The 25,724-nt window shown below is 41.3% G+C and overlaps 1 protein-coding gene across 4 annotated transcripts in view; it reads left to right on the forward strand.

Moving 5' to 3' along the window:
• The window catches only part of LOC126298609 (transmembrane and coiled-coil domain-containing protein 4-like), a 155,696-nt gene that overhangs the window by 103,078 nt on the left and 26,894 nt on the right, over positions 1–25,724 (forward strand). For all 4 annotated transcript variants that reach the window (XM_049990011.1, XM_049990010.1, XM_049990013.1 and 1 more), the window contains one exon: positions 7,962–8,095. In XM_049990011.1, coding sequence (XP_049845968.1) covers positions 7,962–8,095 — 134 coding nt within the window. The remainder of the gene's footprint in view (positions 1–7,961; positions 8,096–25,724) is intronic.

Here is a 25,724-nt window from a genome sequence, read left to right on the forward strand (position 1 = left end):
AATCATTGGTTATTTTACTGCCTAGGTAGCAGAATTCCTTAACTTCATCTACTTTGTGACCATCACTCCTACTGTTAAATTTTTCACTGTTCTAATTTCTCACACTTCTCATTACTTTCGTCTTTCTTCAGTTTATCTCAATCCATATTCTGTACTCATTAGATTGTTCATTCCATTCAGCATTCAGCAGAACATGTAATTCTTTTTCACTTTCACTTAGGATAGCAATGTCATCAGCAAATCATATCATTGATATCGTTTCTCTTTGAATTTTAATTCCAGTCCTGAACCTTCCTTTTATGCCCATCATTGCTTCTTCGATGTATAGATTGAACAGTAGGGGCGAAAGACTACATTCCTGTCTTACATCCTTTTGAATTCGAGTACTTTGTTCTTGGTTGTCCACTCTTCTTATTCCCTCTTGGCGCTTGTACGTATTGTATATTACCTTACTGGGCATCAAAAATCACCAATGACTTCCATACAAAATGGATGTTTCCAAGGTACTGCAAAAATACCAGCTACACAACTTTTATCAACAGTGTGTCTGCACTTGTGAACTTGCATCATGTTTATGTAATGGGTACGGGAGCAATGTATGAATAAATATCATTTACATGACTACATAATATTCACTATTGTAGTTTGGGTCAGTAAACATTTTGTATTTAGTAATCAAAACTATGTATGTGGACTGCTGTAAATGTCAGTGCAACACTTGTGACGAGCTATCAACAAGAATTATTTTGAATATATGGATGAACATTGTGAGTGATTACTTTTTAAAACTATTTTGTTCCATCCTAATAGCTGTTACAGTTTATTTGCAGACTATTTAAAGAGTGTGCTAAGCTGCTGCATGAGTGATGTTCTTTAGGTGTCTGTGACATTAGTTGTTACAGTTATGCCAATAAATTGAGTCTATGGGGATTACCAATGGAGCCTCTCACAGTAGCAGTATCAGCAGCCACAGTTAATGTTTTTTGCTTAGTTGTGTGTTTACATGAAATTGGTGCATGTTTCAAAATTTTACATTCTAGCTTCGTGGATCAGTGACCTTTGAGAATCTAGCTCAACAGTGCATCAGCTTTTGCAGTTGGGAAAATCAACCACTTGTTTACTTAATGTATTGTATGATTTCTATTATTTAGATCCTTTCATGTGTCTATTTAATTCTGTCTAATACTGAAAAATAAACAGGGGAATGTGTTAGTTGAGGTCAACTGCAGGGAGAATTGACAGTTGTTCATGAACAATCACAAGCTATGTTACCAACAGCCAACAGGCTTTAGTATGCAGCCCTGCAATGCAGCAGCTATCGGCTCTCTAATTTAATGAATTTGGCACATAAGAGTGTTCTGATGTCTCCCTAGATCCCTGATGATGCTGCATCTGTAGGTATGCTTGTTCTTTATAAAGTTCATCTTTAACTGAAAGTGAATGGGGTGAACCATTGCATCTCAGGGCTGAAGTCTGTAATGGGTACTGGCCACAAGTTTGTCTTGTATGTGTTAACAACAGGTGTTAGATGTTGATTGACACTGAAATGGCACCAGAGGTTGTTTCATTTGTTGGTACTCGTCAATCTTATAGTAACGCATGAACTTTGTACAGACGCATGGATTGCTCATCTTACAAGGGAACCTCCCCATCGCACCCCCCTCAGATTTAGCTATAAGGTGGCACAGTCGACAGGCCTTGAAAAACTAAACACAGATCAATCGAGAAAACAAGAAGAAGTTGTGTGGAACTATGAACAAAATAAGAAAAAAATGCAAACTCAGTAGTCCATGTGCAAGAAATGCAACATCAAGGATAGCTTTTGCTCAGGAGTGCCATGGTCCCGTGGTTAGCGTGAGCAGGTGTGGAATGGGAGGTCCTTGGTTCAAGTCTTCCCTCGAGTGAAAATTTTACTTTCTTTATTTTCGCAAAGTTATGATCTGTCCGTTCGTTCACTGACGTCTCTGTTCACTGTAATAAGTTTAGTGTCTGTGTTTTGCGACCGCACCACAAAACCATGCGATTGGTAGACGAAAGGACATGCCTCTCCAATGGGAACCAAAAATATTTGATCGCGAGGTCATAGGTCAACTGATTCCTCCACAGGAAAACACGTCTGATATATTCTATATGACACTGGTGACGGCATGTACGTCACATGACAGGAATATGTTGTCGACCCACCTAACTTGTATACTTTGGAGAATGAGTAAAAAGATTCTTCTACCTTGCCCGATTTAGGTTTTCTTGTGGATATGATAATCACTCCCAAAAAAGTAATGAAAACATAAGAGTTTGTGACATAAACTGTAAATAAAAAGTTAAATTTTTCACTTGAGGGAAGACTTGAACCAAGCACCTCTTGTTCTGCATCTGCTCACGCTAACCACAGCACCACTGTGCCCCTGAGCTCACCCCCCTCCTTAATGTTGCATATGTTGTGCATGGACTACTCAGCTTGTATATTTTGCTTATTTTTTCATAGTTCCACACAACTTCTTCCTGTTTTCTCGCTTGATCTGTGTTTAGTTTTTCAAGGCCTATCCACTGTGCCAACTTATAACTAAATCTGAGGGGGGTGCGATGGGGAGGTTCCCTTGTTAGTGTCATCATGATAAAGTCCAAATCCGAGGGCAGGGTCATTTACAACTGAAAGCAAATTTGTTTCTGACACCAACTTACAGCCGGAACAGAACTGGCCTGGATAAAGTGCAGCTACAGATTGTGGACGAAAATATGGAACTGCCGATACACAACACATTACCATGCCTAATACAGTGTAGGAAACCTACTGACATTCAAAACAGCTTCCAGTCATCTTGGAATGGATAAATATATGTCCTGTATAGCTTTTAAGGTAATGTTATACCGTTTTTCCTGCCAAAGAGCGTAAAGTTCAGATAATGATGATGGAGGTGGATAGTGGTCACATGGCAAAGGCGCAATAATATTGAGATCTGATGACTGTGGTAGCTGGGGAAATATGAAAATTCATCCTCATACTCGCAGAACCAGTTCTGGATGATAGAAGTTGCATGAACATGAACCCTGTCATTTTGGAACACATAATCACCACTGGGGAACTAACAATGTACCATGTGATAGATCTGGTCTGCCAGAATGGTCACATAATCCTTGGCAGTAATGTGATCTTTCAGAGTAGCCATGGGGCCCATGGAATATCATGATATGGCTGTTCAAATAATCATTGAACCTCCATCATGTTTAACTCTTCTTCTTTTAGTAAGATGCTCAGAGATAAACAAAGTTTTGCAGAGATGGGCAGAATGTTTTAAAGATATACTCAATACCACCTTAGACCACATACCAAGAGATCCACAAGAACAGAAGGAGAATATAGAGGCGAGAGAAGATGAAAGGCAAGAAGCAAAAAGACCAGCAATGCAGGCAGGTGGAGTCAGTGATACATAAATTGAAAAATAACCATGCACCTGGTGAAGACAGGGTAGTGTCAGAACTTATAAAATTTGGCAGTCATCCTCTATATAATACCTTTGTAAATGTCAATCTGTCATGCTGACATTTCAATATGCAAAGCATAGTTTTCTATTGCAGAACCACAATATCATTAGTCATGAACAAATAAAATTAATATAGCAAAAGAGGAAAATGCCCCTTTCTTTAATATGAAAATGTTTTCTGTAGACCATTTGCTAAAGAGGCCCTTTTCCAGTAGATTTTAGGAGAAGAAAATGCGATTTAAAGAGTTAGTTAGATCTCCAAACGTAAATCTAACAATGTGAGGGCATGGGAGAGGGCTCACCAGTTTGGCTGAAACTATGTGAACAGAAGCAGGTAATGTCCCTTTCAGGTCCCTGCAATATTTTGTGTGAATGGGCCATAGGAAAAGGTAAAGTGCTCTCAAAACATATACACACAGAGTATCAGAAATGGCATAGTAACAAAGTGGTTAAGAGAGGGTACCCACAAACATACTGTGGTTCGATTACTGCTTGTTTCATAATTTTATTTTATTTCTTATAATGTTAAACAATTAATTGTAAAATTTAACTATATTTAAAGAGTTCATTTTATACATAGAAAATTAATAATTCGGTTTAGAGGTGATTACTACCCCTGCAAGTCAAAGAGATATAGCCCACTACATTGTATCTCTTGGGTAAATAATCGTGTGAGCTGCTGCTGCGCAATTGAGAAAAGACCACTGAACTTAGAGTAACCACCCTGCTCTAGGAATCCAGATAGATTACACAGGTAAAGATATTTTGATTTTGCCTGCCTTGTTCATTCCTGAGATCCAGTAGACTGCACTTACAGGAGTCAAGGTTTTTACCATCTGTCTTGACTTCATAAAAGCTTTCGGTACAGTTCTGTACTGTCATCTTGTAAACAAATTAAATAATGAAAAGAGTAAAGGTAACAATTCTTATGATATAGCTGAAGTGTTGGATCATGAAAAGGCACTTAAACAGGACTGCTAACTTTCAGACAAATCCTTAAAACACACACACACACACACACACACACACACACACACACACACACACACACACACACACACACACTGCAGTTCGACATGGGTTAATGGTTGCATTATGTTGAGTGGACAAGGGGAGAAAGGAGACAGGCATTATGATGGAGGTTGGGGGAAGAGTGTTTGACGACTGGAAAGGGCATATGTTTTAGGTAAGTAGGACCATCGAGCTTTTTATGGCCACAGGCAGCAGGAGTTGTGCGCAACACACATTGATTTGGAGGAGTGGATTGGGAAGAGGAGATAGAACAGAGGAACAGAGCGACAGCGAAGAAGAGGGTGTAAGTGCAGGATGGGTGACATTATGGTCATGGTGCAGGATAGAGGAGGGTATGGGGCAAGGATAGAGCTGTGTGCGGGGCAGAGACTAGTGGACACTGAGGTTAGGATTACAGGATCAACAGATGCGTTGCAAGGCTATTCCCATCTATATAATTCAGACAAGTTAGTGATTGGACAGAAGGATCCAGATAGTGTAGGTTGTGAAGCAACCATTGAAATCAAGCGTCTTGTCCTCAACTGCTTGTTCTGCCACTAGCTGGTCTACTCTGGTCTTGACCCAATTATGTAGTGCTATTCATTTGGATGGACAGATGGTTGGTCGTCATGCTCACATAAAATGCTGAGCAAAAGTTACAGCAGAGCTGATATATGACATGTCTGCTTTCACAGGTGGCCCTGCCTCTGATAGAATAGGATATGTCTGTGTTGAGACTTTAGTTGTATGGACTAGGTGGGTGTAAGGCCTGTCCAGTGCACTCACCCAACACATCCTATTCCAGTCCCATCATACACATAACCTGTCTTGTCAGGCAGAGTATGATGCTTAAAGGCTTAACTTTATCGAAGTTGACATCACTCTCTGTACATATTACTGATGACTTCAGTCAAAGGTGACTCAGAAAAAGAGGCTCTATTCCTTGACAAGCATGTTCACTTAATTAGATACCACTTTTTTATCTTTTTAAATATCTGTAAGTTTAGTTAAAAGTTCATGACTGTAATGACACACCCGTAGAGACAGTAGAACCATTGCCAAGAGACATTTCTGCTTATTATCCTGTACAAACTTTGTCACTGCTGTTAAAATGTACATGACACACCATGCTAAAGCAATTCATTACCTATATCGAACTTGGTGTGGGATTGGAGTGTGTGAGGCTGGTGGGGTGGGTAGGTGTATTACACTTGAATATTTTTGTAAATGTAAATGCAATCTCCCATAGTGTGACTGGAAAGTGCTACTACCTTCTGTTGTATATTTATAGGATTTGGCTGAGGTGTTTATGAAGTGAGGCTATTTCTTATGTCTCTCCATTTTTTGCTTCTCCACCATATCTGGAAACGTGAATCATTGTTATTTCAGACCCTTACATAGATTCCTCCTCCTAATATTTAAGTTTTCACAGATCAGCCAGTACATTATGACCACCTACCTAATATCTGGTACGTCCATCTTTGGCGTGGATAACAGTGGCGACACTCTGTAGCATGGAAGGAGAGAGTTGGCACCACATTTGCACACGTCACCTAATTCCCATACATTTGAAGGAGGTGGGCAATGAGCTAGATGCCACTTTGAGTCACATCCCAGATGTGTTTGATTTGGTTCAGATCTGGTGAGTTGGGAGGCCAGCACAGCAATTGGAAATTGCCACTGTGTTCCTCGAACCACTCTGTCCCACTCCTGGCGTTTGACAGGGCGCAATATCTTGTTGAAAGTTGTTGCTGCTGTCAGGTATATGATCATCATGAAGGGGTGTACGTAGTCTGTAACCAGTGTACGATACTCCGTGATCATCATGGTGCCTTGCATGAGCTCTGCCGGAGCCATGAATGCCTGCATGGATGACAAAATCATGATCTCCCATCGGAATGATGAAGAAGAAATAGGGATTCATCAGACTGTGCAACACTCTGCACTGCACAAACATCCAGTGATGGTCACAGGCCCATTTCAGTCGTAGTTGCCAATGTCATGGTGTTAACATTGGCACATGCTTGGGCCATCGACTATGGAGGCCCATCATTAGGAGTGTTCAGTGCACTGTGTGTTCAGGCACACTTGTACTTGGCCCAGCATTAAAGTCTGATGTTAGTTCCACCACAGTTCACCACCTGTCCTGTTTTACATGTCTGCCCAGCCTATGACATCCGACATGTGTAACAAGGGTTGGCTGCACAATGCCGCAACGTCTGGACATTGTTTCACCTTTGTTTTGCCACTCCTCGAACACCTAACAAATCTTGCAGTTTCTGAAATGCTTCTGCTGAGCCTCTGGGTCATCACACTCTGCCATCAGTCAAACTCAGATACATAATACACCTCCTTCATTCTACATATGTACAGAATGCTCACTGATACTACTTGCACCACGCAAATGTGGTGGTGGTGGTGGTGGTGGTGGTTAGTGTTTAACGTCCCGTCGACAATGAGGTCATTAGAGACGGAGCGCAAGCTCTGTTTAGGGAACGATTGGGAAGGAAATCGGCCGTGCCCTTTCAAAGGAACCATCCCGGCATTTGCCTGAAACGATTTAGGGAAATCACGGAAAACCTAAATCAGGATGGCCGGAGACGGGATTGAACCGTCGTCCTCCCAAATACGAGTACAGTGTGCTAACCACTGCGCCACCTCACTTGGTTTGCCCCGAGCAAATGTCTGATCAGCATTCATTTCTCGCCGGGTAACACAGCTATTACCTGTTTGTGTTTATATCGATACGAGGTTGGTGGTCATAATTTTCTGGCTAATCAGAGTAAATCAATTAATGTATATAAAGTCTTTGCTGATGAGAACATTGCTCTAATGCTACAGATCTATTAATAATTTGACATGCCATACTATATAAAGATACACTGTGGTTGGAGTAGAGCAGTAGAAAATCCCTATACTCACATTATGGATGGGCTGGCTTTGTAACTTCGTACAGACTTGATTTTGATTTGTAATGGCTTCTGAGAACTGTTGTGAGTTACATATTGTGATGATGCCATAATATTGTTACTAATTTGCATTATCTTCACTCAGTAACAAAGTAAAATCTTCCAAATAGTGAAACTTTCTGGCAGATTAAAACTGTGTGCCGGACTGAGACTCGAACTCGGGACCTTGGTCCGGCACACAGTTTTAATCTGCCAGGAAGTTTCATATCAGTGCACACTCCACTGCAGAGTGAAAATCTCATCCTGGATTACAAATAGTGATGAAAAATCCTCTTAATATAAACATATCTTGACATGATTTAATACTTTTGCCATTAAACAGCATAGGAATTATTCCATCGAGATATGTATTTTCTCTTCTAATGAATACTGTCACGTAAAAGTTACTGTTGTTCGTATCTACCTCCAGTACACCCCATTTCTACTTTCATGTGTTTACCTGTGTTGCAAAATATGGGTATTTCTACTAGAAATGTTTTAATGACATTAATTTTTTCAGGGCACAGAGACTATCCAGACAAACTTGATGCAATTCTGAAAGCCATAGGCATTCGTACAAAGGAAGTGGATCCAGACACAGTCTCTGCATTAAAGAAATCTTCATCTGAAATTGCATACAGCCCTCCGACAAAGGTAATCAAAATATTTGTAAACAAGGCTTCAATAAAACGTTTTAAGTATATTCATTTTGTAAATCCTGTCTTCATTATTGACAAGAGTATAATTTTTGTGGTATATCTGTTACTAAAAATTTGTGTGTCAAAAGTTACGGTGATACAGAATCCGTGCAGTTGTTAACTTTTGCATTTGGATGTAGTGTTTTAACACTCAGGTGCATTTCATGTGTGAAGATATTTCAGTAAAATTTCTCTGTGCAGCCTTCATATCGGAGGAAAAATATCTTCATGTATTTTCACTCTGGAAAGATTAATTTTGCCATTTGTCATAGCATTTCAGTTTTTACTGAAGATCACTTTTTTTTATTTACATCACCACACATCATATTTACCCACTATAAGGCGAGGTTCTTCTCATTTTCATCATTCAAAAAATATAGGGTGTCTTAAATTTGCAGATAAATAAACTTTGATTGTTGCGGAAATTGTTGTTGTTACATTACATAATACCTTAATGTAGGGGTTGTCTTACATACAGAGGTGAAGTTTTGGTAGCTGAGATAGCTTGCAGATGTATTTGACGATTTTAGAAGTGTAGGATGGAGTGCAGTGGCACCAGGTTGGCCAAATATGGGGAGGATAGTGGTGAGCAGTCAGCAAATTTTATCATGCTGCCAACTATGGGACTGCATCCTGTGTCCCTTCCTTGCCTCTTTCTCTCTCTCTCTCTCTCTCTCTCTCTCTCTCTCTCTCTCTCTCTCTCTCTCTCTGCTTTTTTTAGTACACTTGAACTGTAGTTCACCTGAATCTAAATGTAGTCAGAACTGAATTGACTTTAAAAATGGACAAATAATCTGCAACTGTATATATTTCTACAGTAGGCAAATTAATTCTAATATAAATATGTTCACACAGAACACCCAAAACACAGCATAATGAAACAAAAGGTTGAGCAGTGGCACTAAATCAGCTAATGTTTGAAAGCACAGTTGATTTTCAAAATTGGCAACAAATGGTGTAGTGTGCTGTTAACTTGAAGTGGTCAGATTTCTTCCAATTCAGCAATATAGAGCTGCGAGGATAACATATTATGGTTATTCAGTTTGCTTAATGCTGTAACAACAGTAAATTGTAGTCATCGATAATGGATTCAAATGCCATGACTCTGTTGAGAAACATGAATATATGAGTTTGCAGCCGACAACATGAAACTGATTTTAAGTTAGATATGTACTATGTAAAACATTTGTGACATATCGCAGTCATATTCTGCACTTATATAATACAGTGAAACCCAGCTCTAACATTTTTCAAGGGTCTTCAAAAAAATTGTGCAAAATGTGGGAAATAACATTTTAAGCTGTAAAAGTTACATTTAGGATACCCGCTTGCATTTTTGCACTGTATGTATGATATATGTACATAACAGGCATAAAACAACGTGTCAACGACATGTTTATTATCTAATAAAGGACTATTATCTAATAAAAACAGCTGAGGTAACTGGAACTGATAACTGTCTGGGAAGCAGGAATGTTTGACTCAATTTCATAGGTTTTGGAAAGCCTGTGTCTGTCGTTCATTATTTAAATAATAAAATACTGTACTAGTTATGTATTTTTTCATGCTTAGCATGACACGTTTTGAGAATTTTTTATCAATGTCAAGTGCAAATATGTACATATACATTTTGTGTGGTGTTTGAACACGTGTTATTCTGTGTCTCTTACACTGTAGGTGTCTTTTTGAGGTTATTGGGTACTGTGCCTCCTCAGTTATGTGGAAAAACACACACACACACACACACACACACACACACACACACACACACACACACACACACGCATAATCACTCTCATTGTTTGTGTAATATGATAAAAAATACATACCTAAATATTGCACTTGACAACGAGAATAAATTCTCGAAACACAGTTTGTTCAGGATGATATATAACCAGCATTGTGTTTAAGCTGAAAACATTTGAGCAATGCAAAGTGAATGATGGTGTCAACTAGCGCTACAAGTGGACAAACACCAAAACATGCTAAATGTGATATGACAAAGGTGTGAAGATGATCACAACAATCACGAAACTGCGTTTGCACAGTAGATACAGTTTGAAAATCATTGTGATTGGTCATGAATCTTTATTCGAACAAACCTAGTTAGTCCCATCAACCACCATACCAAGTGCAGCTTGGCAGCAACAGGAGATACAGCATGAATTGTTCCAACTTTTACACATTTACCAGTTCAAATCTGCCGAGTAACATGGGACGACCATCATGCCAATGTCATTTTTTTTTCTCCACAAACGTTTTTCCGCGATGCATAAATTGTGGGAAAATTATAAATATTGTCGCAGAAGAAGCTGAGTAGCACCGTAGTGTAGTGGTTATGATAATAAACTGTTACGTGGAAGGTCATGAGTCCAAAACTCACCTGGACTGTACAATTTTAATTTCTATATTCGGTCAAGTACATTCTAGAAGTATCCACAAATGTCAAGAATCATTGTACTGGAATGTTCTGTAGCTGTATGTATACTTCATGTGTTCTGGCCAGAGGGAGTTTACTCTGCGCTCTTGTATGTGCAAGTGCTGAATAAACCTTTGTTAAGTGAAGTTAGTGTTCGTCATTCATCTAATTGCACCTTCTTCTACGTGATGTTATTCTTGTGGAGTCACTGGGTATTGGAACTTGTGATAGCGCACATTATCGACGACACAGTGGCTCCCATCTGGCCACGACAGAACTACCGATTATGTGGCGAGAAACCAAAGTTCAAGCCATATTCAACAGATCGCAATCTATCAGAGACAGAAGAAGAAGAGGACATTACGATGACAGCAACTGTGTGCCACCACATGAGACATCGTTCCGGGTTCTCTGGTGGCGATGGCCAGGATCCAAACAAGTGGCTGAAGGTATATGAGCATATAGCCAAATTTAACAAATGGGATGACACCATGTGTTTGGCTAACGTATTTTTCACTTGGAGGGCACTGCCAAGCAATGGTATGAGAACAACGAGGAGAAGTTCACAAACTGGGAAGTATTCCAGGTGGAACTGCGCAAGTATTTCGGAGACACACGACGACAGAAGTGCAAGGCTGAAGATAAATTAAAGATGCAGGGCACAGCATCCAGGAGAAACTCAGCATCCTATATTCAAGATGTCTTGGAGCTGTGTAAAATAGTGGATCCTAGAATGTAGGAGGAAGATAAGGTTGCATATCTCATGAAAGGTGTTGCTGAGGATGTGTATCAAGCCCTACTCCTGAAGGAGGTTCCAACAGCAGACGACTTCATAAAATGGTGCCAGTATACTGAGACAATGCATCAAAAAAAAATTACATGGAAGAAGTTTGAATGGATTCCAAACATTGTATCGATGTCTGTGATGGAGGAAGCAACTGATTTCACAAGTGTTGAAGTTCAGAAGGCACTTGGATTTCACAGCGAGCAAAAACCGAGACACTTCGAGAGGTCATAAGGGAGGAAGTGGAACAGACATTGAACCCAACCTCTCATCCTTCATTTTCCTTTAAAACGGTGAAACAGTCGAGACCCAGGACATGTGGTGCGTTATTGTCGAGAAAGGCGATGGATATTTGATGACGCCCGTCCAGAAGACACCAACTCTGGGATGACGAAGATGAATAAGATGATGTGGGTGCAGGACGACATAGGTCAACATCGCTGCAAGCTAGCTGCTGAAGAGGACTCTCCCAAACACGCCAATCCAGGTCTCGGTTGCCCTTTGCAAGCTTCAGCCGATCACCTAGCCGCCACAATTTGGAAAACTAAAGGGTGCAACCTACCTTGGAGGTGTGGCCGCCGAAGAGAAAAATCGTCCACCGCCGATCACTACAAAGATGAAAGGAAACTACGTCAATATCCTCATCAATGGCCGACAAGCCCAAGTTCCTGTGGACTCTGAAGCATCATATTCAGTCATTTCGGAGAAGTACAGTCGCCAATTGCAGAAAACTGTATTCGTTGAGAACAAAATATCTATGCTGAAGGTGTATAATGGGAACTATGTAGAACCTACAGGAAGATACACCATTCGTGTGGGTATAAGTGGCCATACACAGCCCTCAGAATTCATTGTCTTACAAGAGTGTAGTCATGACGTCATTCTCAGATGGGAATTTCTGAAAGATTCTCAGGCAATTATAGATTGTGGTCGCTCGAAGATTATGCAAGGCGAGATGAGATTCTGTGGACAGGAAGATGTGCATCTGAGTGTATGGAGACTGTGTGCTGGATGAAGTGGTCATTCCTGCAGTCAGCACTAGAAAGGTAACTGTCACATGTCATGCCACGCATAAACCCATGGATCTTGTAGTGGAATGTAAGAGAAGCATACCACTGAAGAATAACTTGGTCACCCAGCCTCTGTCATCTCGTTTAAGAATGGATTCGGCGAATTGTGGATAGTTAACTGTCACCAAGAACCACAGATTCTTCCAAGACGCATGTGTGTAGCAAACGCTGAGCTGTTCATTGAAGAACAGCTGAGTGTCATAGAAGCCTTCCATGCCGAGTCTGTGGGTGAAATTAGTGCTACCACTATGAGACAAGATCTTCTAGCTTGACTATCACTAGATCTCACTAAGGAGCAACAGAAGAAGCTATTTGCGATTCTTCAAGGGTTCTCTGAATGCTTCAATCCACAGGTGACCAGCAAATTAGACAGATTGACGGTGAAGCACCGGATTAGCACAGGAGACCATCAACCAATAAGCCAAAGAGCATACCGTGTATCAGCAACTGAACATCGAATAATTCGCGACGAGGTACAGAAAATGATGAAGAATGACATCATTTACCCTTCGCAGAGCCCATGGTCATCACCAAGAGTCCTCGTCAGGAAGAAGGATGGCAGTTGGCACTTTTTTTTCGATTACAGGAAGCTTAATAAGATAACTAAAAAGGACGTTTACCCTCTTCCACGAATTGACGATACACTAGATTGTCTGAAGGAGGCTAAGTTTTTCTCAACCTTTTCAAGTACTCGGGAGACTGGCAAATTGAATTAGGTGAGGCTGATCGTGAGAAAACTGCATCATCACCCTTGAGGGCCTGTATGAGTTTAAGGTAATGCAGTTTGGTTTGGTAATGCACCAGCAACTTTTGAACGGATGATGGATAATCTTATACTTCACCTGAAGTGGACAATGTGTCTTTGTTATTTAGATGACAATATAGTGTTCTCAGAGACATTTGATGAACGCATAAAAAGACTGAGGGCCGTTCTTAAGTGTCTCCAACAAGGTGATCTGAAACTTAATCCAAGAAAGTGTCTCTTTGGAGCAAAAGAAATAAAAATACTTAGACACCTTGTGTCAAACGAAGTTGTGTGGTTACTCAGAAAAGGTGAGATCTGTAAAGGAATTTCCTATTCATAAAAGTATTAGAGATGTGAGAACCTTCCTCAGATTATGTTCTTATTACCACCGTTTTATCGAAGACTTTTGTATCAAAGCCAGGCCACTCCAAGAGTTGTTAAAAGCTGATGCTAAATTCATCTAGATTCTTTCAGTGTGCTGTGAAAAGCTCTGACTGACCCTGTACTTGGTGTGTATGATGAGAGAGCACCTACAGAGCTACACACATATGCCAGTGGGTATGGGATCGGAGCTGTTCTGGTGCAAATTTCAGATGGAAAAGAGGTTATAGCCTATGCTTCTAGGAAACTTACAAAAGCTGAGAGAAACTACTCAACTCCAGAATGAGAATGTCTTGCTGTTATCTGGGCCATGTGCAAATTTCAACAGTATCTCTATGGAAGGCCATTCACAGTTGTTACAGACCATCATTCAGTTTGTTGGCTGACAGGTCTTAAGGATCCAACAGGATGACTCGCCAGATGGGCACTACATCTTCAAGAGTATGACATTACTGTGGTGTACAAAACTGGAAGAAAACACAGAGATGTTGACTGTCTCTCAAGAAACCCTGCACAAGACCATCAAGACTTTGATTTAGATAGTGACTGTCTCACTGCACTCCAGGATCTCTCTACTGAGCAAAAAAAGGACACCAAGATATCTCAAATTATGCTTGCATTAAATCGGTCAGAGTATGTGAAAGAACAATTTAAGGTAGTTAATGGAGCACTTTGAAAGGAAAAATTTGATCCTTTTGGAAAGAAGTGGCTGCCTGTGATTCGTAAACACATGCACCTGGATTCTCTACAGAAATTCCATGACACACCTGAGGCCAGACATTTAGGGTTTATTAAGACCCACGATAGAATCTGCGGGAGATTCTTCTGGACAGATTTATTTAGGAGTGTCTGTCACTATGTGTCACACTGTAGAGTGTGCCTGACTAGAAAGGCAGTTCCTCAGAAACCACCTGGCCGATTCATACCAATTCCACCAGCCAAAATGCCTTTCCACCATGTTGCGATTGACCTCCTCTGACAATTTCCAATGTCTGCTAGTGGTAACAGATGGATTATTGTTTGCACTGATTATCTGACATGGTCTGCCTTTAAAAAAGCCATGAAAACAGCTGAAGCGTCCGAGGTAGCTAAATTCATCAAGGAAGACATTATATTTAAACATGGTGCCTCAAGATCATTAATTACGGATCAAGGGAAAGTTTTTCAATCAAATCTTGTGGCAGAGATAAACTGTCCCTGCAACATTACTCATCACATGGTGACTGCCAACCATCCACAAACTAACAGGCTTACTGAATGCCTTAATAAGACCTTGGCCGACATGCTATCAATGTTCATCAATGTTGAGCAGAGCAACTGGGATGAGATGCTACCTTTCATGACGTTTGCCTACAACACTGCCAAACAAGATACCACAGGATTTACGCCATTTTTCCTGGTGCATGGGCATGCGACTACGACAATGGACACTGTGTTCCCGTTACATCCTGATGATGTGGACGATGACTACATTGGCCAGGTGTTAACCAGAGCTGAGGAAGCTCGGCAGTTACCTAAACTCCGCACACTGCAGGCTCAAGAAAACGATCGCCAAAGGTATGACATGAGCCACCGCCCAGTTATCTACCAGCCTTGTGACCTCATCCGGATCTTTACTCCTGTTTGGAAGGTTAGTCTCTCTGAGAAGCTCCTCAGGAGCTACTTTGGACCTTATAACATTGTAAGACAGTTGTCTGCTATTACTTATGAAGTTAAAGATTTTGACCCCGACGCTAGATGATGAAAGATAAGAGTTACAATCCATGTCATTCGAATGAAGCCGTACAAGTATCCTGCCACCCAGGGTAAATTCGAATCTTCAGCGACAGGCCACAAGCGGAAATGTGATGAAGAGCATAGCGGTAAAAGAAGTTCCAAGAAGATCGCCACCAGGGTGAGCATCAGTCATGGGGAGTCGGAGTATGCAGGACCGATGACTCATTCCCGGACTAGGAGGACGTAACACCGAGACGCTGTTCGCTTAAGGAGTGAACAATGTCGCAGAAGAAGCTGAGTAGCACTGTGGTGTAGTGGTTGTGATACTAAACTGTTGCATGGAAGGTCATGAGTTCAAAACTCACCTGGACTGTACAATTTTAATTTCTATATTCACTTCAAGTACATTCTAGAAGTATCCACAAATGTCAAGAATCATTTTACTGGAATGTTCTGTAGCTGTATATATACTGTATGTGTTCTGGCTGGAGGCAGTTCGCTCCACACTCTTGTATGTGCACGTGCTGAATAAACCTTCCTTAAGTGAAGTTAGTACTCGTCATTCATCTAATTACACCTTCTTCTATGTGACAGTATATTCATGCAAAATCAGGTACAAATTAACATTGTGGAGGTAGGAAATTTGACGCGAACGATAAAAAATGTTAATTCCGGGAACTTAAAAGTAGGGTAGTACTGTACTTCTGTCTTCTCCACAGTTCTCTGTTATCTTTCATTAATCCTTATGCATTTTGGCATTAAGTCATTTTCTGAAGTTCTATATGAAAAAGGTGTAGCATACAGTGAGGAACATGAACAATACCATCTGAATACAATGATTACTTTTCGTGCAAATTACATAATAAATGGCACCAACATTCCAAAATTGCCCTGTTGTGCTGCGAATATGTATTATTTTTGCATTTCCAAAGAAATAAGTGTATGTTTTACAGTCGCATAAGCGTTCTAGCATAGAAGTGTACATGTGATGTTGCATTTATAGTTTTATTTAAAGTGCAAAAAATAAAGAATTTTGTTATACAATTTTTTTGTGTGCAGTACAAAAAAATTTAAAAAATATGAATAATGTTAAAACAGCTATACATGCAGCCAAAGCACACAAAATAGTCTTATAACAAAAGTTTTATTTCAGGTAGTGTCTTCGGTACTTTAAATAAAAATATAAATAAGACATTAAATATACACGTATGTGCTAGTGTGCATATGTGATTATAAAATATACACTTATTATTTTTGTAAATGCAAAATATGTATTTGTTGTGAGACAATGCCACGTTTGCACATTACACCATTTAGTGGAGCTGCTTTCCTTATATGGTCATGACCACACTTAAGCTAATTTTCACTTATGCTTCTTGAAATTATCTTAGATGTGATACTTAGTATCAATGAGATTTTGATAGGTGCAAGTTCTGCTGTATGTACGTTGTATTCCATTGATATTGCTTATATATTTCTCAGTGTATGCAGGGACGTCTTTAACCTATTGGAGGCCCTGGGCACTGTAGAATAATGGGAACCCTGTGACCTTGATAGAGCACTATTTTGTTAGAATAGACAAAGAAAGTAGATAAGCAAGGCTCTAGATATATTTTTATTTCTTTACAGTCACATTAAATGAATAGGTAATACAGTATAATCCACAAAAGTAACCTCTTTTAGCATTCACAGGTTAGTGCTTAAAAATCAATGTTGATGGAAGAGGTACCCTTCTAGATTTGAGATAGGCAAAATCATTAAGCACTTCTTCAAAATCTCTATCTTTGAGTATATAACATTCTATGGACATCGACAATAAACTGGTTAGTCTCTCTTGAAGCATTGTACTTCTTAATTCATTTTTTATTCTTTCCAATTTGGAGGAGGAGAGTTCTGAACTGCAGTTGGTTACCACCATGCTTAAAAAGATTCTCAATGCGATTTCTACATTTGGAAATGTGTGTTCAATTTTGTTTTCTTTCAAAAGGTTATATATTTCCAATACACTATTAGTTCCCTCATTTTTACTATGAACAATTTTCAAGTATTCTGTTGAAGCAGACATTCCGTTTCCAACTTTTGCTCATTAACGTCTTCGTAATAAATTTCAGCAAATTCTTTGCAACTTCGTCTGAGCTGTGTGGAATCCAGAGTTTTCAAGCAACAAAATAAACCAAAATGTTGACCGATATTCTCATGTGAACTTAATTGCTGTTTTAGATGAACACCCAGGATATCAGTTATGGGAAGAAAGGTTTACACTTTGAATTTCTCTTTTACTTTCAGTTGGACTGACAGTGCAGAGCCATCAAAAAAACTATGGTGTGAGCGTCTGTTTTTTGTAGATAGGTCCTTGTAATCAGATTCTAGGTTTCTTTCTGTGGTGGGTGATGCGAAGTCATCAAATTTGTCGCTGAGGTGAATGATAAAATCATTAAGTGAAGTGAACAGATTAGTTGCAATATACAATGTTATTGTTTCTTTATGATGATAATTACTTGTTTTGTCTATTCTTTCCAATATAGAGTTCCAAATTTTCATTAGTATAATAAATTTTAGCTTTCCCATTTTTCTCGAGAGACTGAGGGCTTCGTCTCTAGTTTCTCTTGCCTATTCTGCATCTTCTGCAATGGACATCAAAGTTTCTATAATTTGTGTATGACCTTCATGTGTATGACCTTCATGCAAGGTGCTTTCTGCATTAACTCAGGTTGACCATCTGGTTTGTGAAAGAATTTTAACAACTTTTTTTGAACATAAATGTCCTGTCAATATATTCCATTGATGGGTAGAACCTGACAAAGAGTTAGACACTTCCTGAACCATCTCAAAAAACTTTGTTGCCTTTGATACTCACCCAGCAGTTTGGACACTTACCAAGTTTAGTGAATTCTCGCACATGGTACAAAGGTAGCAAATTCAATTTTCTCCTTGATTCTTGCTTGTAGACCAGTATATTTCCCCATCATATTTGAAGCATTGTTGTAGCTTTGTCCTCTGAAATCTTATATGGAATATCATGATTCTCTACACAATTCAAGAGGGTTTCCCCTAAATACTCAGATTTATGGTCTTTAATAGATATAAATTTCAGGAACATTTCAACAGGAACACAATGTTTTACATATTGAATTATAAAAGGTAGTTGTTCAACATGAGGCAGATTGGCGTACTACGAACACTAACGGAAAAAGTCCACGATATTGGTGATAAGTTGAGAAAACCATCCCGAAACACATGCGCTACAAAACGCCACTGTTCCCAGCGCATGTACCCCAACATCAATATGGGATATGATCTCCATGCACACGTGCGCAGGCCGCGCAATAGATTGGCATACTCTGGATCAGCTGCTGGGATATGGCCTCCCAGTCTCTTACCAGTGCCTGTCGGAGCTCCTGAAGTGTCATAGGGGTTTGAAGAAATGCAGCGATACGTTGACCGAGAGCATCCCAAATGTGCTTGATGGGTTTTAGGTCTGGAGAACAGGCAGGCCACTCCATTTGCCTGATATCTTCTGTTTCAAGGGATTCCTGCACCATGGCAGCTCGGGGGAGGGGGGGGGGGGGGGGGGGGAGGTGTGTGTTATCATCCAGCAGGAGGAAGGTGGGACCCACTGCACCCCTGAACAGGCGGACATGCTGGTGCAAAATGATGTCCTGATACACCAGACCTGTTACAGTTCCTCTGTCAAAGACATGCAGGGTGGGGTGTACGTGCACCAATCATAATCCCACCCCACACCATCGAACCACGACCTCAATACAGGTCCCTTTCAAGGACGTTAAGGGGTTGGTATCTGGTTCTTGGTTCACACCCGATGAAAACCTGGCGATAATCACTGATCAGACTATACCTGGCCTTGTCCGTGAACATAACCTGGGACCACTGTTCCAATGACCACATACTGTGTTGTTAACACCAGGCTTTACGGGATCTCCTGTGACCAGGGGTCAGTGGAATGCACCTTGCAGGTCTCCGGATGAATAAACCATGTCTGTTCAGTCATCTATAGATTGCTTGTGTGGAGACAACTGTTCCAGTGACTGCGGTAAGGTCCCGAGCAAGGCTACCTGCAGTACTACGTGGCTGTCTAGGGGCGCTGATGGTGAGATATCGGTCTTCTTGTGGTGTTGTACACTGTGGACGTCCCGTCCGTAGTGTGTGGACATGTTTACTGTCTGCTGGAATTGTTGCCATAATCTTGAGGTCAAACTTTGGGGCATACGGAGGGCCCATGCTACGACCTGCTGTGTTAGACCAGCCTCCAATTGCCCTAGTATTCTACCCCTCATAACGTCATCAAAATGTGTTCTTTGAGCCATTTTCAACACACCGTCACCATTAGCATGTCTGAAAACTTCTGCACACTTACTCGCTTACATGCGCCAATGCACCTCTGCGTATGTGGACTGCTGCCAGTGCCACCGTGCGATGGCTCCAGGTCAAATGCACCGCATGGTCATACCATGAGGTGGTTTAAACCTGCAAACTGCCCACCAGAGTGTTGTTTCACCATGTATCAGCATTATCCTTAATTTATGAGCAGGGGTGTATTTTGCTAATTTAACTTCATTTATAACTTTTGTAGGACCTGTTTTCCCAATATGTCAATAAACTCATTACAGATATTTGCTAAGAAGTAATAAGTGTTACCTTTTCCAGGAATCCCAAATTTTTGTAAGTGATCTGCAAGAAATGGCTCGAATTCACTCAATAATTCCACAAATCCCAAATAATTTCCATTGTTGGGAGATCATAGGATTTCATTGTCACCATGAAATGGAAGCTCTTTCAATGTCAAAAATTTTACAACAGCCCACCAGAGTGTTGTTTCACCATGTATCAGCATTATCCTTAATTTATGAGCAGGGGTGTATTTTGCTAATTTAACTTCATTTATAACTTTTGTAGGACCTGTTTTCCCAATATGTCAATAAACTCATTACAGATATTTGCTAAGAAGTAATAAGTGTTACCTTTTCCAGGAATCCCAAATTTTTGTAAGTGATCTGCAAGAAATGGCTCGAATTCACTCAATAATTCCACAAATCCCAAATAATTTCCATTGTTGGGAGATCATAGGATTTCATTGTCACCATGAAATGGAAGCTCTTTCAATGTCAAAAATTTTACAACAGCTACAATCCATTTAAGTACATTTCTCCAGAATCCACTTCTTTTTGATTTTGAGGTAATAAGTCTATATCTATTCTACTAACTGCTTTACCTCGTGCCAGATAAGTCATCATACACTCCTGGAAATTGAAATAAGAACACCGTGAATTCAGTGTCCCATTAAGGGGAAACTTTATTGACACATTCCTGGGGTCAGATGCATCACATCATCACACTGACAGAACCACAGGCACATTGACACAGGCAACAGAGCATGCACAATGTCGGCACTAGTACAGTGTATATCCACCTATCGCAGCAATGCAGGCTGCTATTCTCCCATGGAGACGATCGTAGAGATGCTGGATGTAGTCCTGTGGAACGGCTTACCATGCCACTTCCACCTGGCACCTCAGTTGGACCAGCATTCGTGCTGGACGTGCAGACCGCGTGAGACGACACTTCATCCAGTCCCAAACATGCTCAATGGGGGACAGATCCGGAGATCTTGCTGGCCAGGGTAGTTGACTTACACCTTCTAGAGCACGTTGGGTGGCACGGGATACATGCGGACGTGCATTGTCCTGTTGGAACAGCAAGTTCCCTTGCCGGTCTAGCAATGGTAGAACGATGGGTTCGATGATGGTTTGGATGCACCGTGCACTATTCAGTGTCCCCTCGACGATCACCAGAGGTGTACGGCCAGTGTAGGAGATAGCTCCCCACACCATGATGCCGGGTGTTGGCCCTGTGTGCCTCAGTCGTATGCAGTCCTGATTGTGGCGCTCACCTGCACGGTGCCAAACACGCATACGACCATCATTGGCACCAAGGCAGAAGCGACTCTCATCGCTGAAGATGACACATCTCCATTCGTCCCTCCATTCACGCCTGTCGCGACACCATTGGAGGCGGGCTGCACGATGTTGGGGCGTGAGCGGAAGACGGCCTAACGGTGTGCGGGACCGTAGCCCAGCTTCATGGAGACGGTTGCGAATGGTCCTTGCCGATACCCCAGGAGCAACAGTGTCCCTAATTTCCTGGGAATTGGCGGTGCAGTCCCCTACGGCACTGCGTAGGATCTTACGGTCTTGGCGTGCATCCGTGCGTCGCTGCGGTCCGGTCCCAGGTCGACGGGCACGTGCACCTTCCGCCGACCACTGGCGACAACATCGATGTACTGTGGAGACCTCACGCCCCACGTGTTGAGCAATTTGGCGGTACATCCACCCGGCCTCCCGCATGCCCACTATACGCCCTCGCTCAAAGTCCGTCAACTGCACATACCGTTCACGTCCACGCTGTCGCGGCATGCTACCAGTGTTAAAGACTGCGATGGAGCTCCGTATGCCACGGCAAACTGGCTGACACTGACGGCGGCAGTGCACAAATGCTGCGCAGCTAGCTCCATTCGACGGCCAACACCGCGGTTTCTGGTGTGTCCGCTGTGCCGTGCGTGTGATCATTGCTTGTACAGCCCTCTCGCAGTGTCCGAAGCAAGTATGGTGGGTCTGACACACCGGTGTCAATGTGTTCTTTTTTCCATTTCCAGGAGTGTAGATAGCCTACATCATGGGCTACTTTCATGTGTTAAGATTATGTGATTAAAGTGCTTTCAATCATTAAATCCACTTGAAGAGTATAGTTTTACATCAGAAGGGTTAAATAAGCAGCGTGAAAAACAAAATGCAGAGTTTTTGGAAGGCGAGTACAACAACCATTTTCTTTCAATGCTTTTGTTGTTCTTTAATTTTCAAACAAATAATGGTTTGTGGAAATACGTAGTTACTGATTTATGACTGTGTTTTTAGGTTCTGGATGCCTCACAGAAGTCAGAATCTTTATTTTGAAAATATACAGAACCCTTAAGAATCAAAATTTCACCATTTCTTTCTGTAAAATTTTCATGAAAATTATCAGCGGGATTGTGCGATATTTCTCCTGTGTTGGAAAACTGTTGTTCATCTGACACAGTTGTCAGTGTCACCGAAATTATTGCACTTTCGTCATAGGGACGGTCACTTTCTGATTCAGTCTATTTTGCTAAATTGGCAGAAATCTGAAATTGGTGAAGAACATGAACATTCAGAAAATCTTGCAATTTGTGATCAACATGACTCATCATGTGGAAGATTCATTATTTGATTGCTGCTTACAGAAGTTGCTCCAGTAGTAGTAGTAAAATATGCTGTTAATTTTGGTAACTTTTCAGTTACTTCCCACTGATGTACAGATTTTTTCCGTTTTGTGGATCCACTAGGATATGATCATTGACATTTTATATTATAATTCAGTATTTGTTTTTACCCCAAAAATAGTTGCCAACACACAACAAAACAGGCAAACAACGATTTAATCAAACAATATCTCAGAAGACAGGCAGAAACAACTACAAACAAAACAAACATCACAACACTGCTGACAAATACAGGGGAATTCCCAATCGTCGAGTCGCTTTATTTAAGTTGGTCAGTCAAGTTTAATTTTACATTGCTATTTGCCCCGTGCAGAACTGTGCACTGCGCAAAGTTAACAAGCAAGTAGTTGTTGTCAGTCAATATCGTTCAATTGTTTCAAAATAACATTACGATGCAGAAAAGCAGTAGCTCGGGGACTTCCTATCACTTATGATGAAAAACTACTTGCGTGTCAGTGTCAAATAATCTGACAAAATGCCGCAACTGATTGCAGTAGGTGTTACCATTTTAAGACAGATCTTAAGATGTTTTATATCGATAAAAAGTTGTAAAAGACAGAGTACATTTAAAATAAATATTTCTCAAGGAACTGCTTAAAAAACGGGGGAGCGGGAGTTTTCTTATATTCAGGATTATTTTGTTGTCTGGTAAAGATGGTAGCTGAGGCTCTGAGCATTTGACAGTCACAGAAACAGGGCTGAAAACTGATCAAAAGTATCTGGACACCTGGCTGAAAATGACTTAAAAGTTCATGGTGCCCTCCATCATTAGTGCTGAAATTCAGTGTGGTGTTGGCCCACCCTTAGCCTTGATGACAGCTTCCACTCTCGCAGACACACATTAAAACATTCAGTCAGGTGCTGGAAGGTTTCTTGGGGAATGGCAGCCCATTCTTCATGAAATGCTGCACCGAGGAGAGGTAGCGATGTGGGTTGGTGAGGTCTGGCATGAAGTTGGCGTTCCAAAACATCCCAATGGTGTTCTATAGGATTTACATCAGGACTCTGTTCAGGTTAGTCGACTACATTGATGTTATCGTCATGTAACCACTCGTGTTGAAACATGCAATTGCCATGCCCGAATTGCTCTTCAATAGTGAGATACAAGAAGGTGCTTAAAACATCAGTGTAGGCCTGTGCTGTGATTGTACCATGTAAAACAACAAGGGGTACAAGCCCCCTTCCATGAAAACCACAACCACACCATCACATCACCGCCTCTGAATTTTACTGTTGACAGTACACACACTGGCAGATGATGTTCACTAGGCATTCACCGTACTCATACCTTGCCATCTGGTCGCCACATTGTGTACCGTGATTCGTCACTCCACACAGCTTTTTTTCCCCTGTTCAGTCATCCAATGTTTATGCTCCTTGCACCAAGCGCGCCATTGTTTGGCTTTTACCACCCTGAGGTGTGGCTTACAAGCAGCTGCTCAACCATGAAATTCAGGTTTTCTCACCTCCCACCTAACTGTTGTAGTACTTGTAGTGGATTCTGATGCAGTTTGGAATTCCTGTGTGATGGTCTGGGTAGATGTCTGCCTATTACACATTACGAACCTCTTCAACTGTTGGCGGTCTCTGCCAGTCAATTGACGAGGTTGGCCTGTACACTTTCATGCTGTACATATCCCTTCATGTTTCCACTTCACTATAACAGTGGACCTAGGGATGTTTAGGAGTGCAGAAATCTCACATACAGATGTATGACACAAGTGACACCCAGTCATCTGACCATGTTCGAAGTCCGTGAGTTCCACGGAGTGCCCCATTCTGCTCTCTCACGATGTCTAATGGCTACTGAGGTCGCTGATATGGAGTACCTGGCAGTAGGTGGCAGTACATTGCACCTACTATGAAAAACGTATGTTTTTGGGGGTGTCCAGATACTTTTGATCACATAGTTTATCACAATTTCCTTCACACACACACACACACACACACACACACACACACACACACACACACAGCGACACAGACAGACAGAGTTACATTGCATCAGTGCTGCAGTCTGACTGTGATAGCCATTTCGTTCAGCACAGGCAAAGAAAGAAGGGGAGGAGGGAAGTGAGGGGTCATGAAAACTGTGACGGATTGCTGACAGCTAGAGGCAGTTAGTAATGGAATACCAGTGATCTTTCCCTGACACAAAGTTGATCTTTCCCTGACACAAAGTGGGGGTGGACATGTGACAGAAGCTACTGGAGATTGAGGCCAAGATTGACAGAATGATTGCAGGGTCAAATAATGTCATTATAGCTTTCGTGGAACTTAAGAGATGATGATATTGGGAAAAGAAGTGGGGGGGGGGGGGGGGGGGGCAGGCAGACTAGATGGCAAAGGTTTCGAAGTAGCCTCTGAAATGTGCTTTACTTGGTAGAATTTTCATTGTTCTGCCACTGACTGGTCAGCCTTGCTGTTCAGCAGTGGACAGTCATTTGGGTTGGCAGATGGTTGGTGGTCATGCTCACTTAAAAGATTGTGCAAAAGTTACAGCAGGGCTGGTATAAGACATGAATCATTTAACAGATGGCCCTTCCTCTGATAGGGTAGGATATGCATGTGACAGGACTGGAACCGGATGTGTTGGACAGTTATGACACATTTGGTAAAGGTTTGGAAGCAGATGTGGTATTAGGATTGACAAATATATTTCATAGATAGGCTGGGTAGTGGGACACTATTATGGAAGAGATGGGAAGGACTATGGATAAAACTTTCATCGTTTCTGGGAGCGATGATAGGTAATTGACATTCTGTTAAGTTAGTCCATTCACGATTGATAATGAATAATGTGTTACTTTGCAACAGGTTCATAGGGGTGGTCAGGAAATCGAGGGCCTGACTCGATATGACATGGCAGGTCTGTATAAATATTCTTACGCGTCTTGCCATATCAATTGAGGTAAAAACCTTGAGCTTTCTGTCATTGTCAATATCAGAAGCAACCGACTGTCAAAATTGTTGCTGTCATGGCCTTATATAGCCAAAAGATGGCCTCTGATTGGTCGGTAGTTATCTCATGCTGCCGCAGATGGTGTCAGTGTCTGTGCTGGTGGTGCCACTGCTCCTACCATAGCATAATCATTGCGACGATTATCTATGGTTCATCTCTGCATCGAGAGCTCACTTCCATGCTCTGCTAAGAT

The sequence above is a fragment of the Schistocerca gregaria genome, chromosome X, assembly GCF_023897955.1.
Source record: "Schistocerca gregaria isolate iqSchGreg1 chromosome X, iqSchGreg1.2, whole genome shotgun sequence".
NCBI classification, from domain to species: domain Eukaryota; kingdom Metazoa; phylum Arthropoda; class Insecta; order Orthoptera; family Acrididae; genus Schistocerca; species Schistocerca gregaria.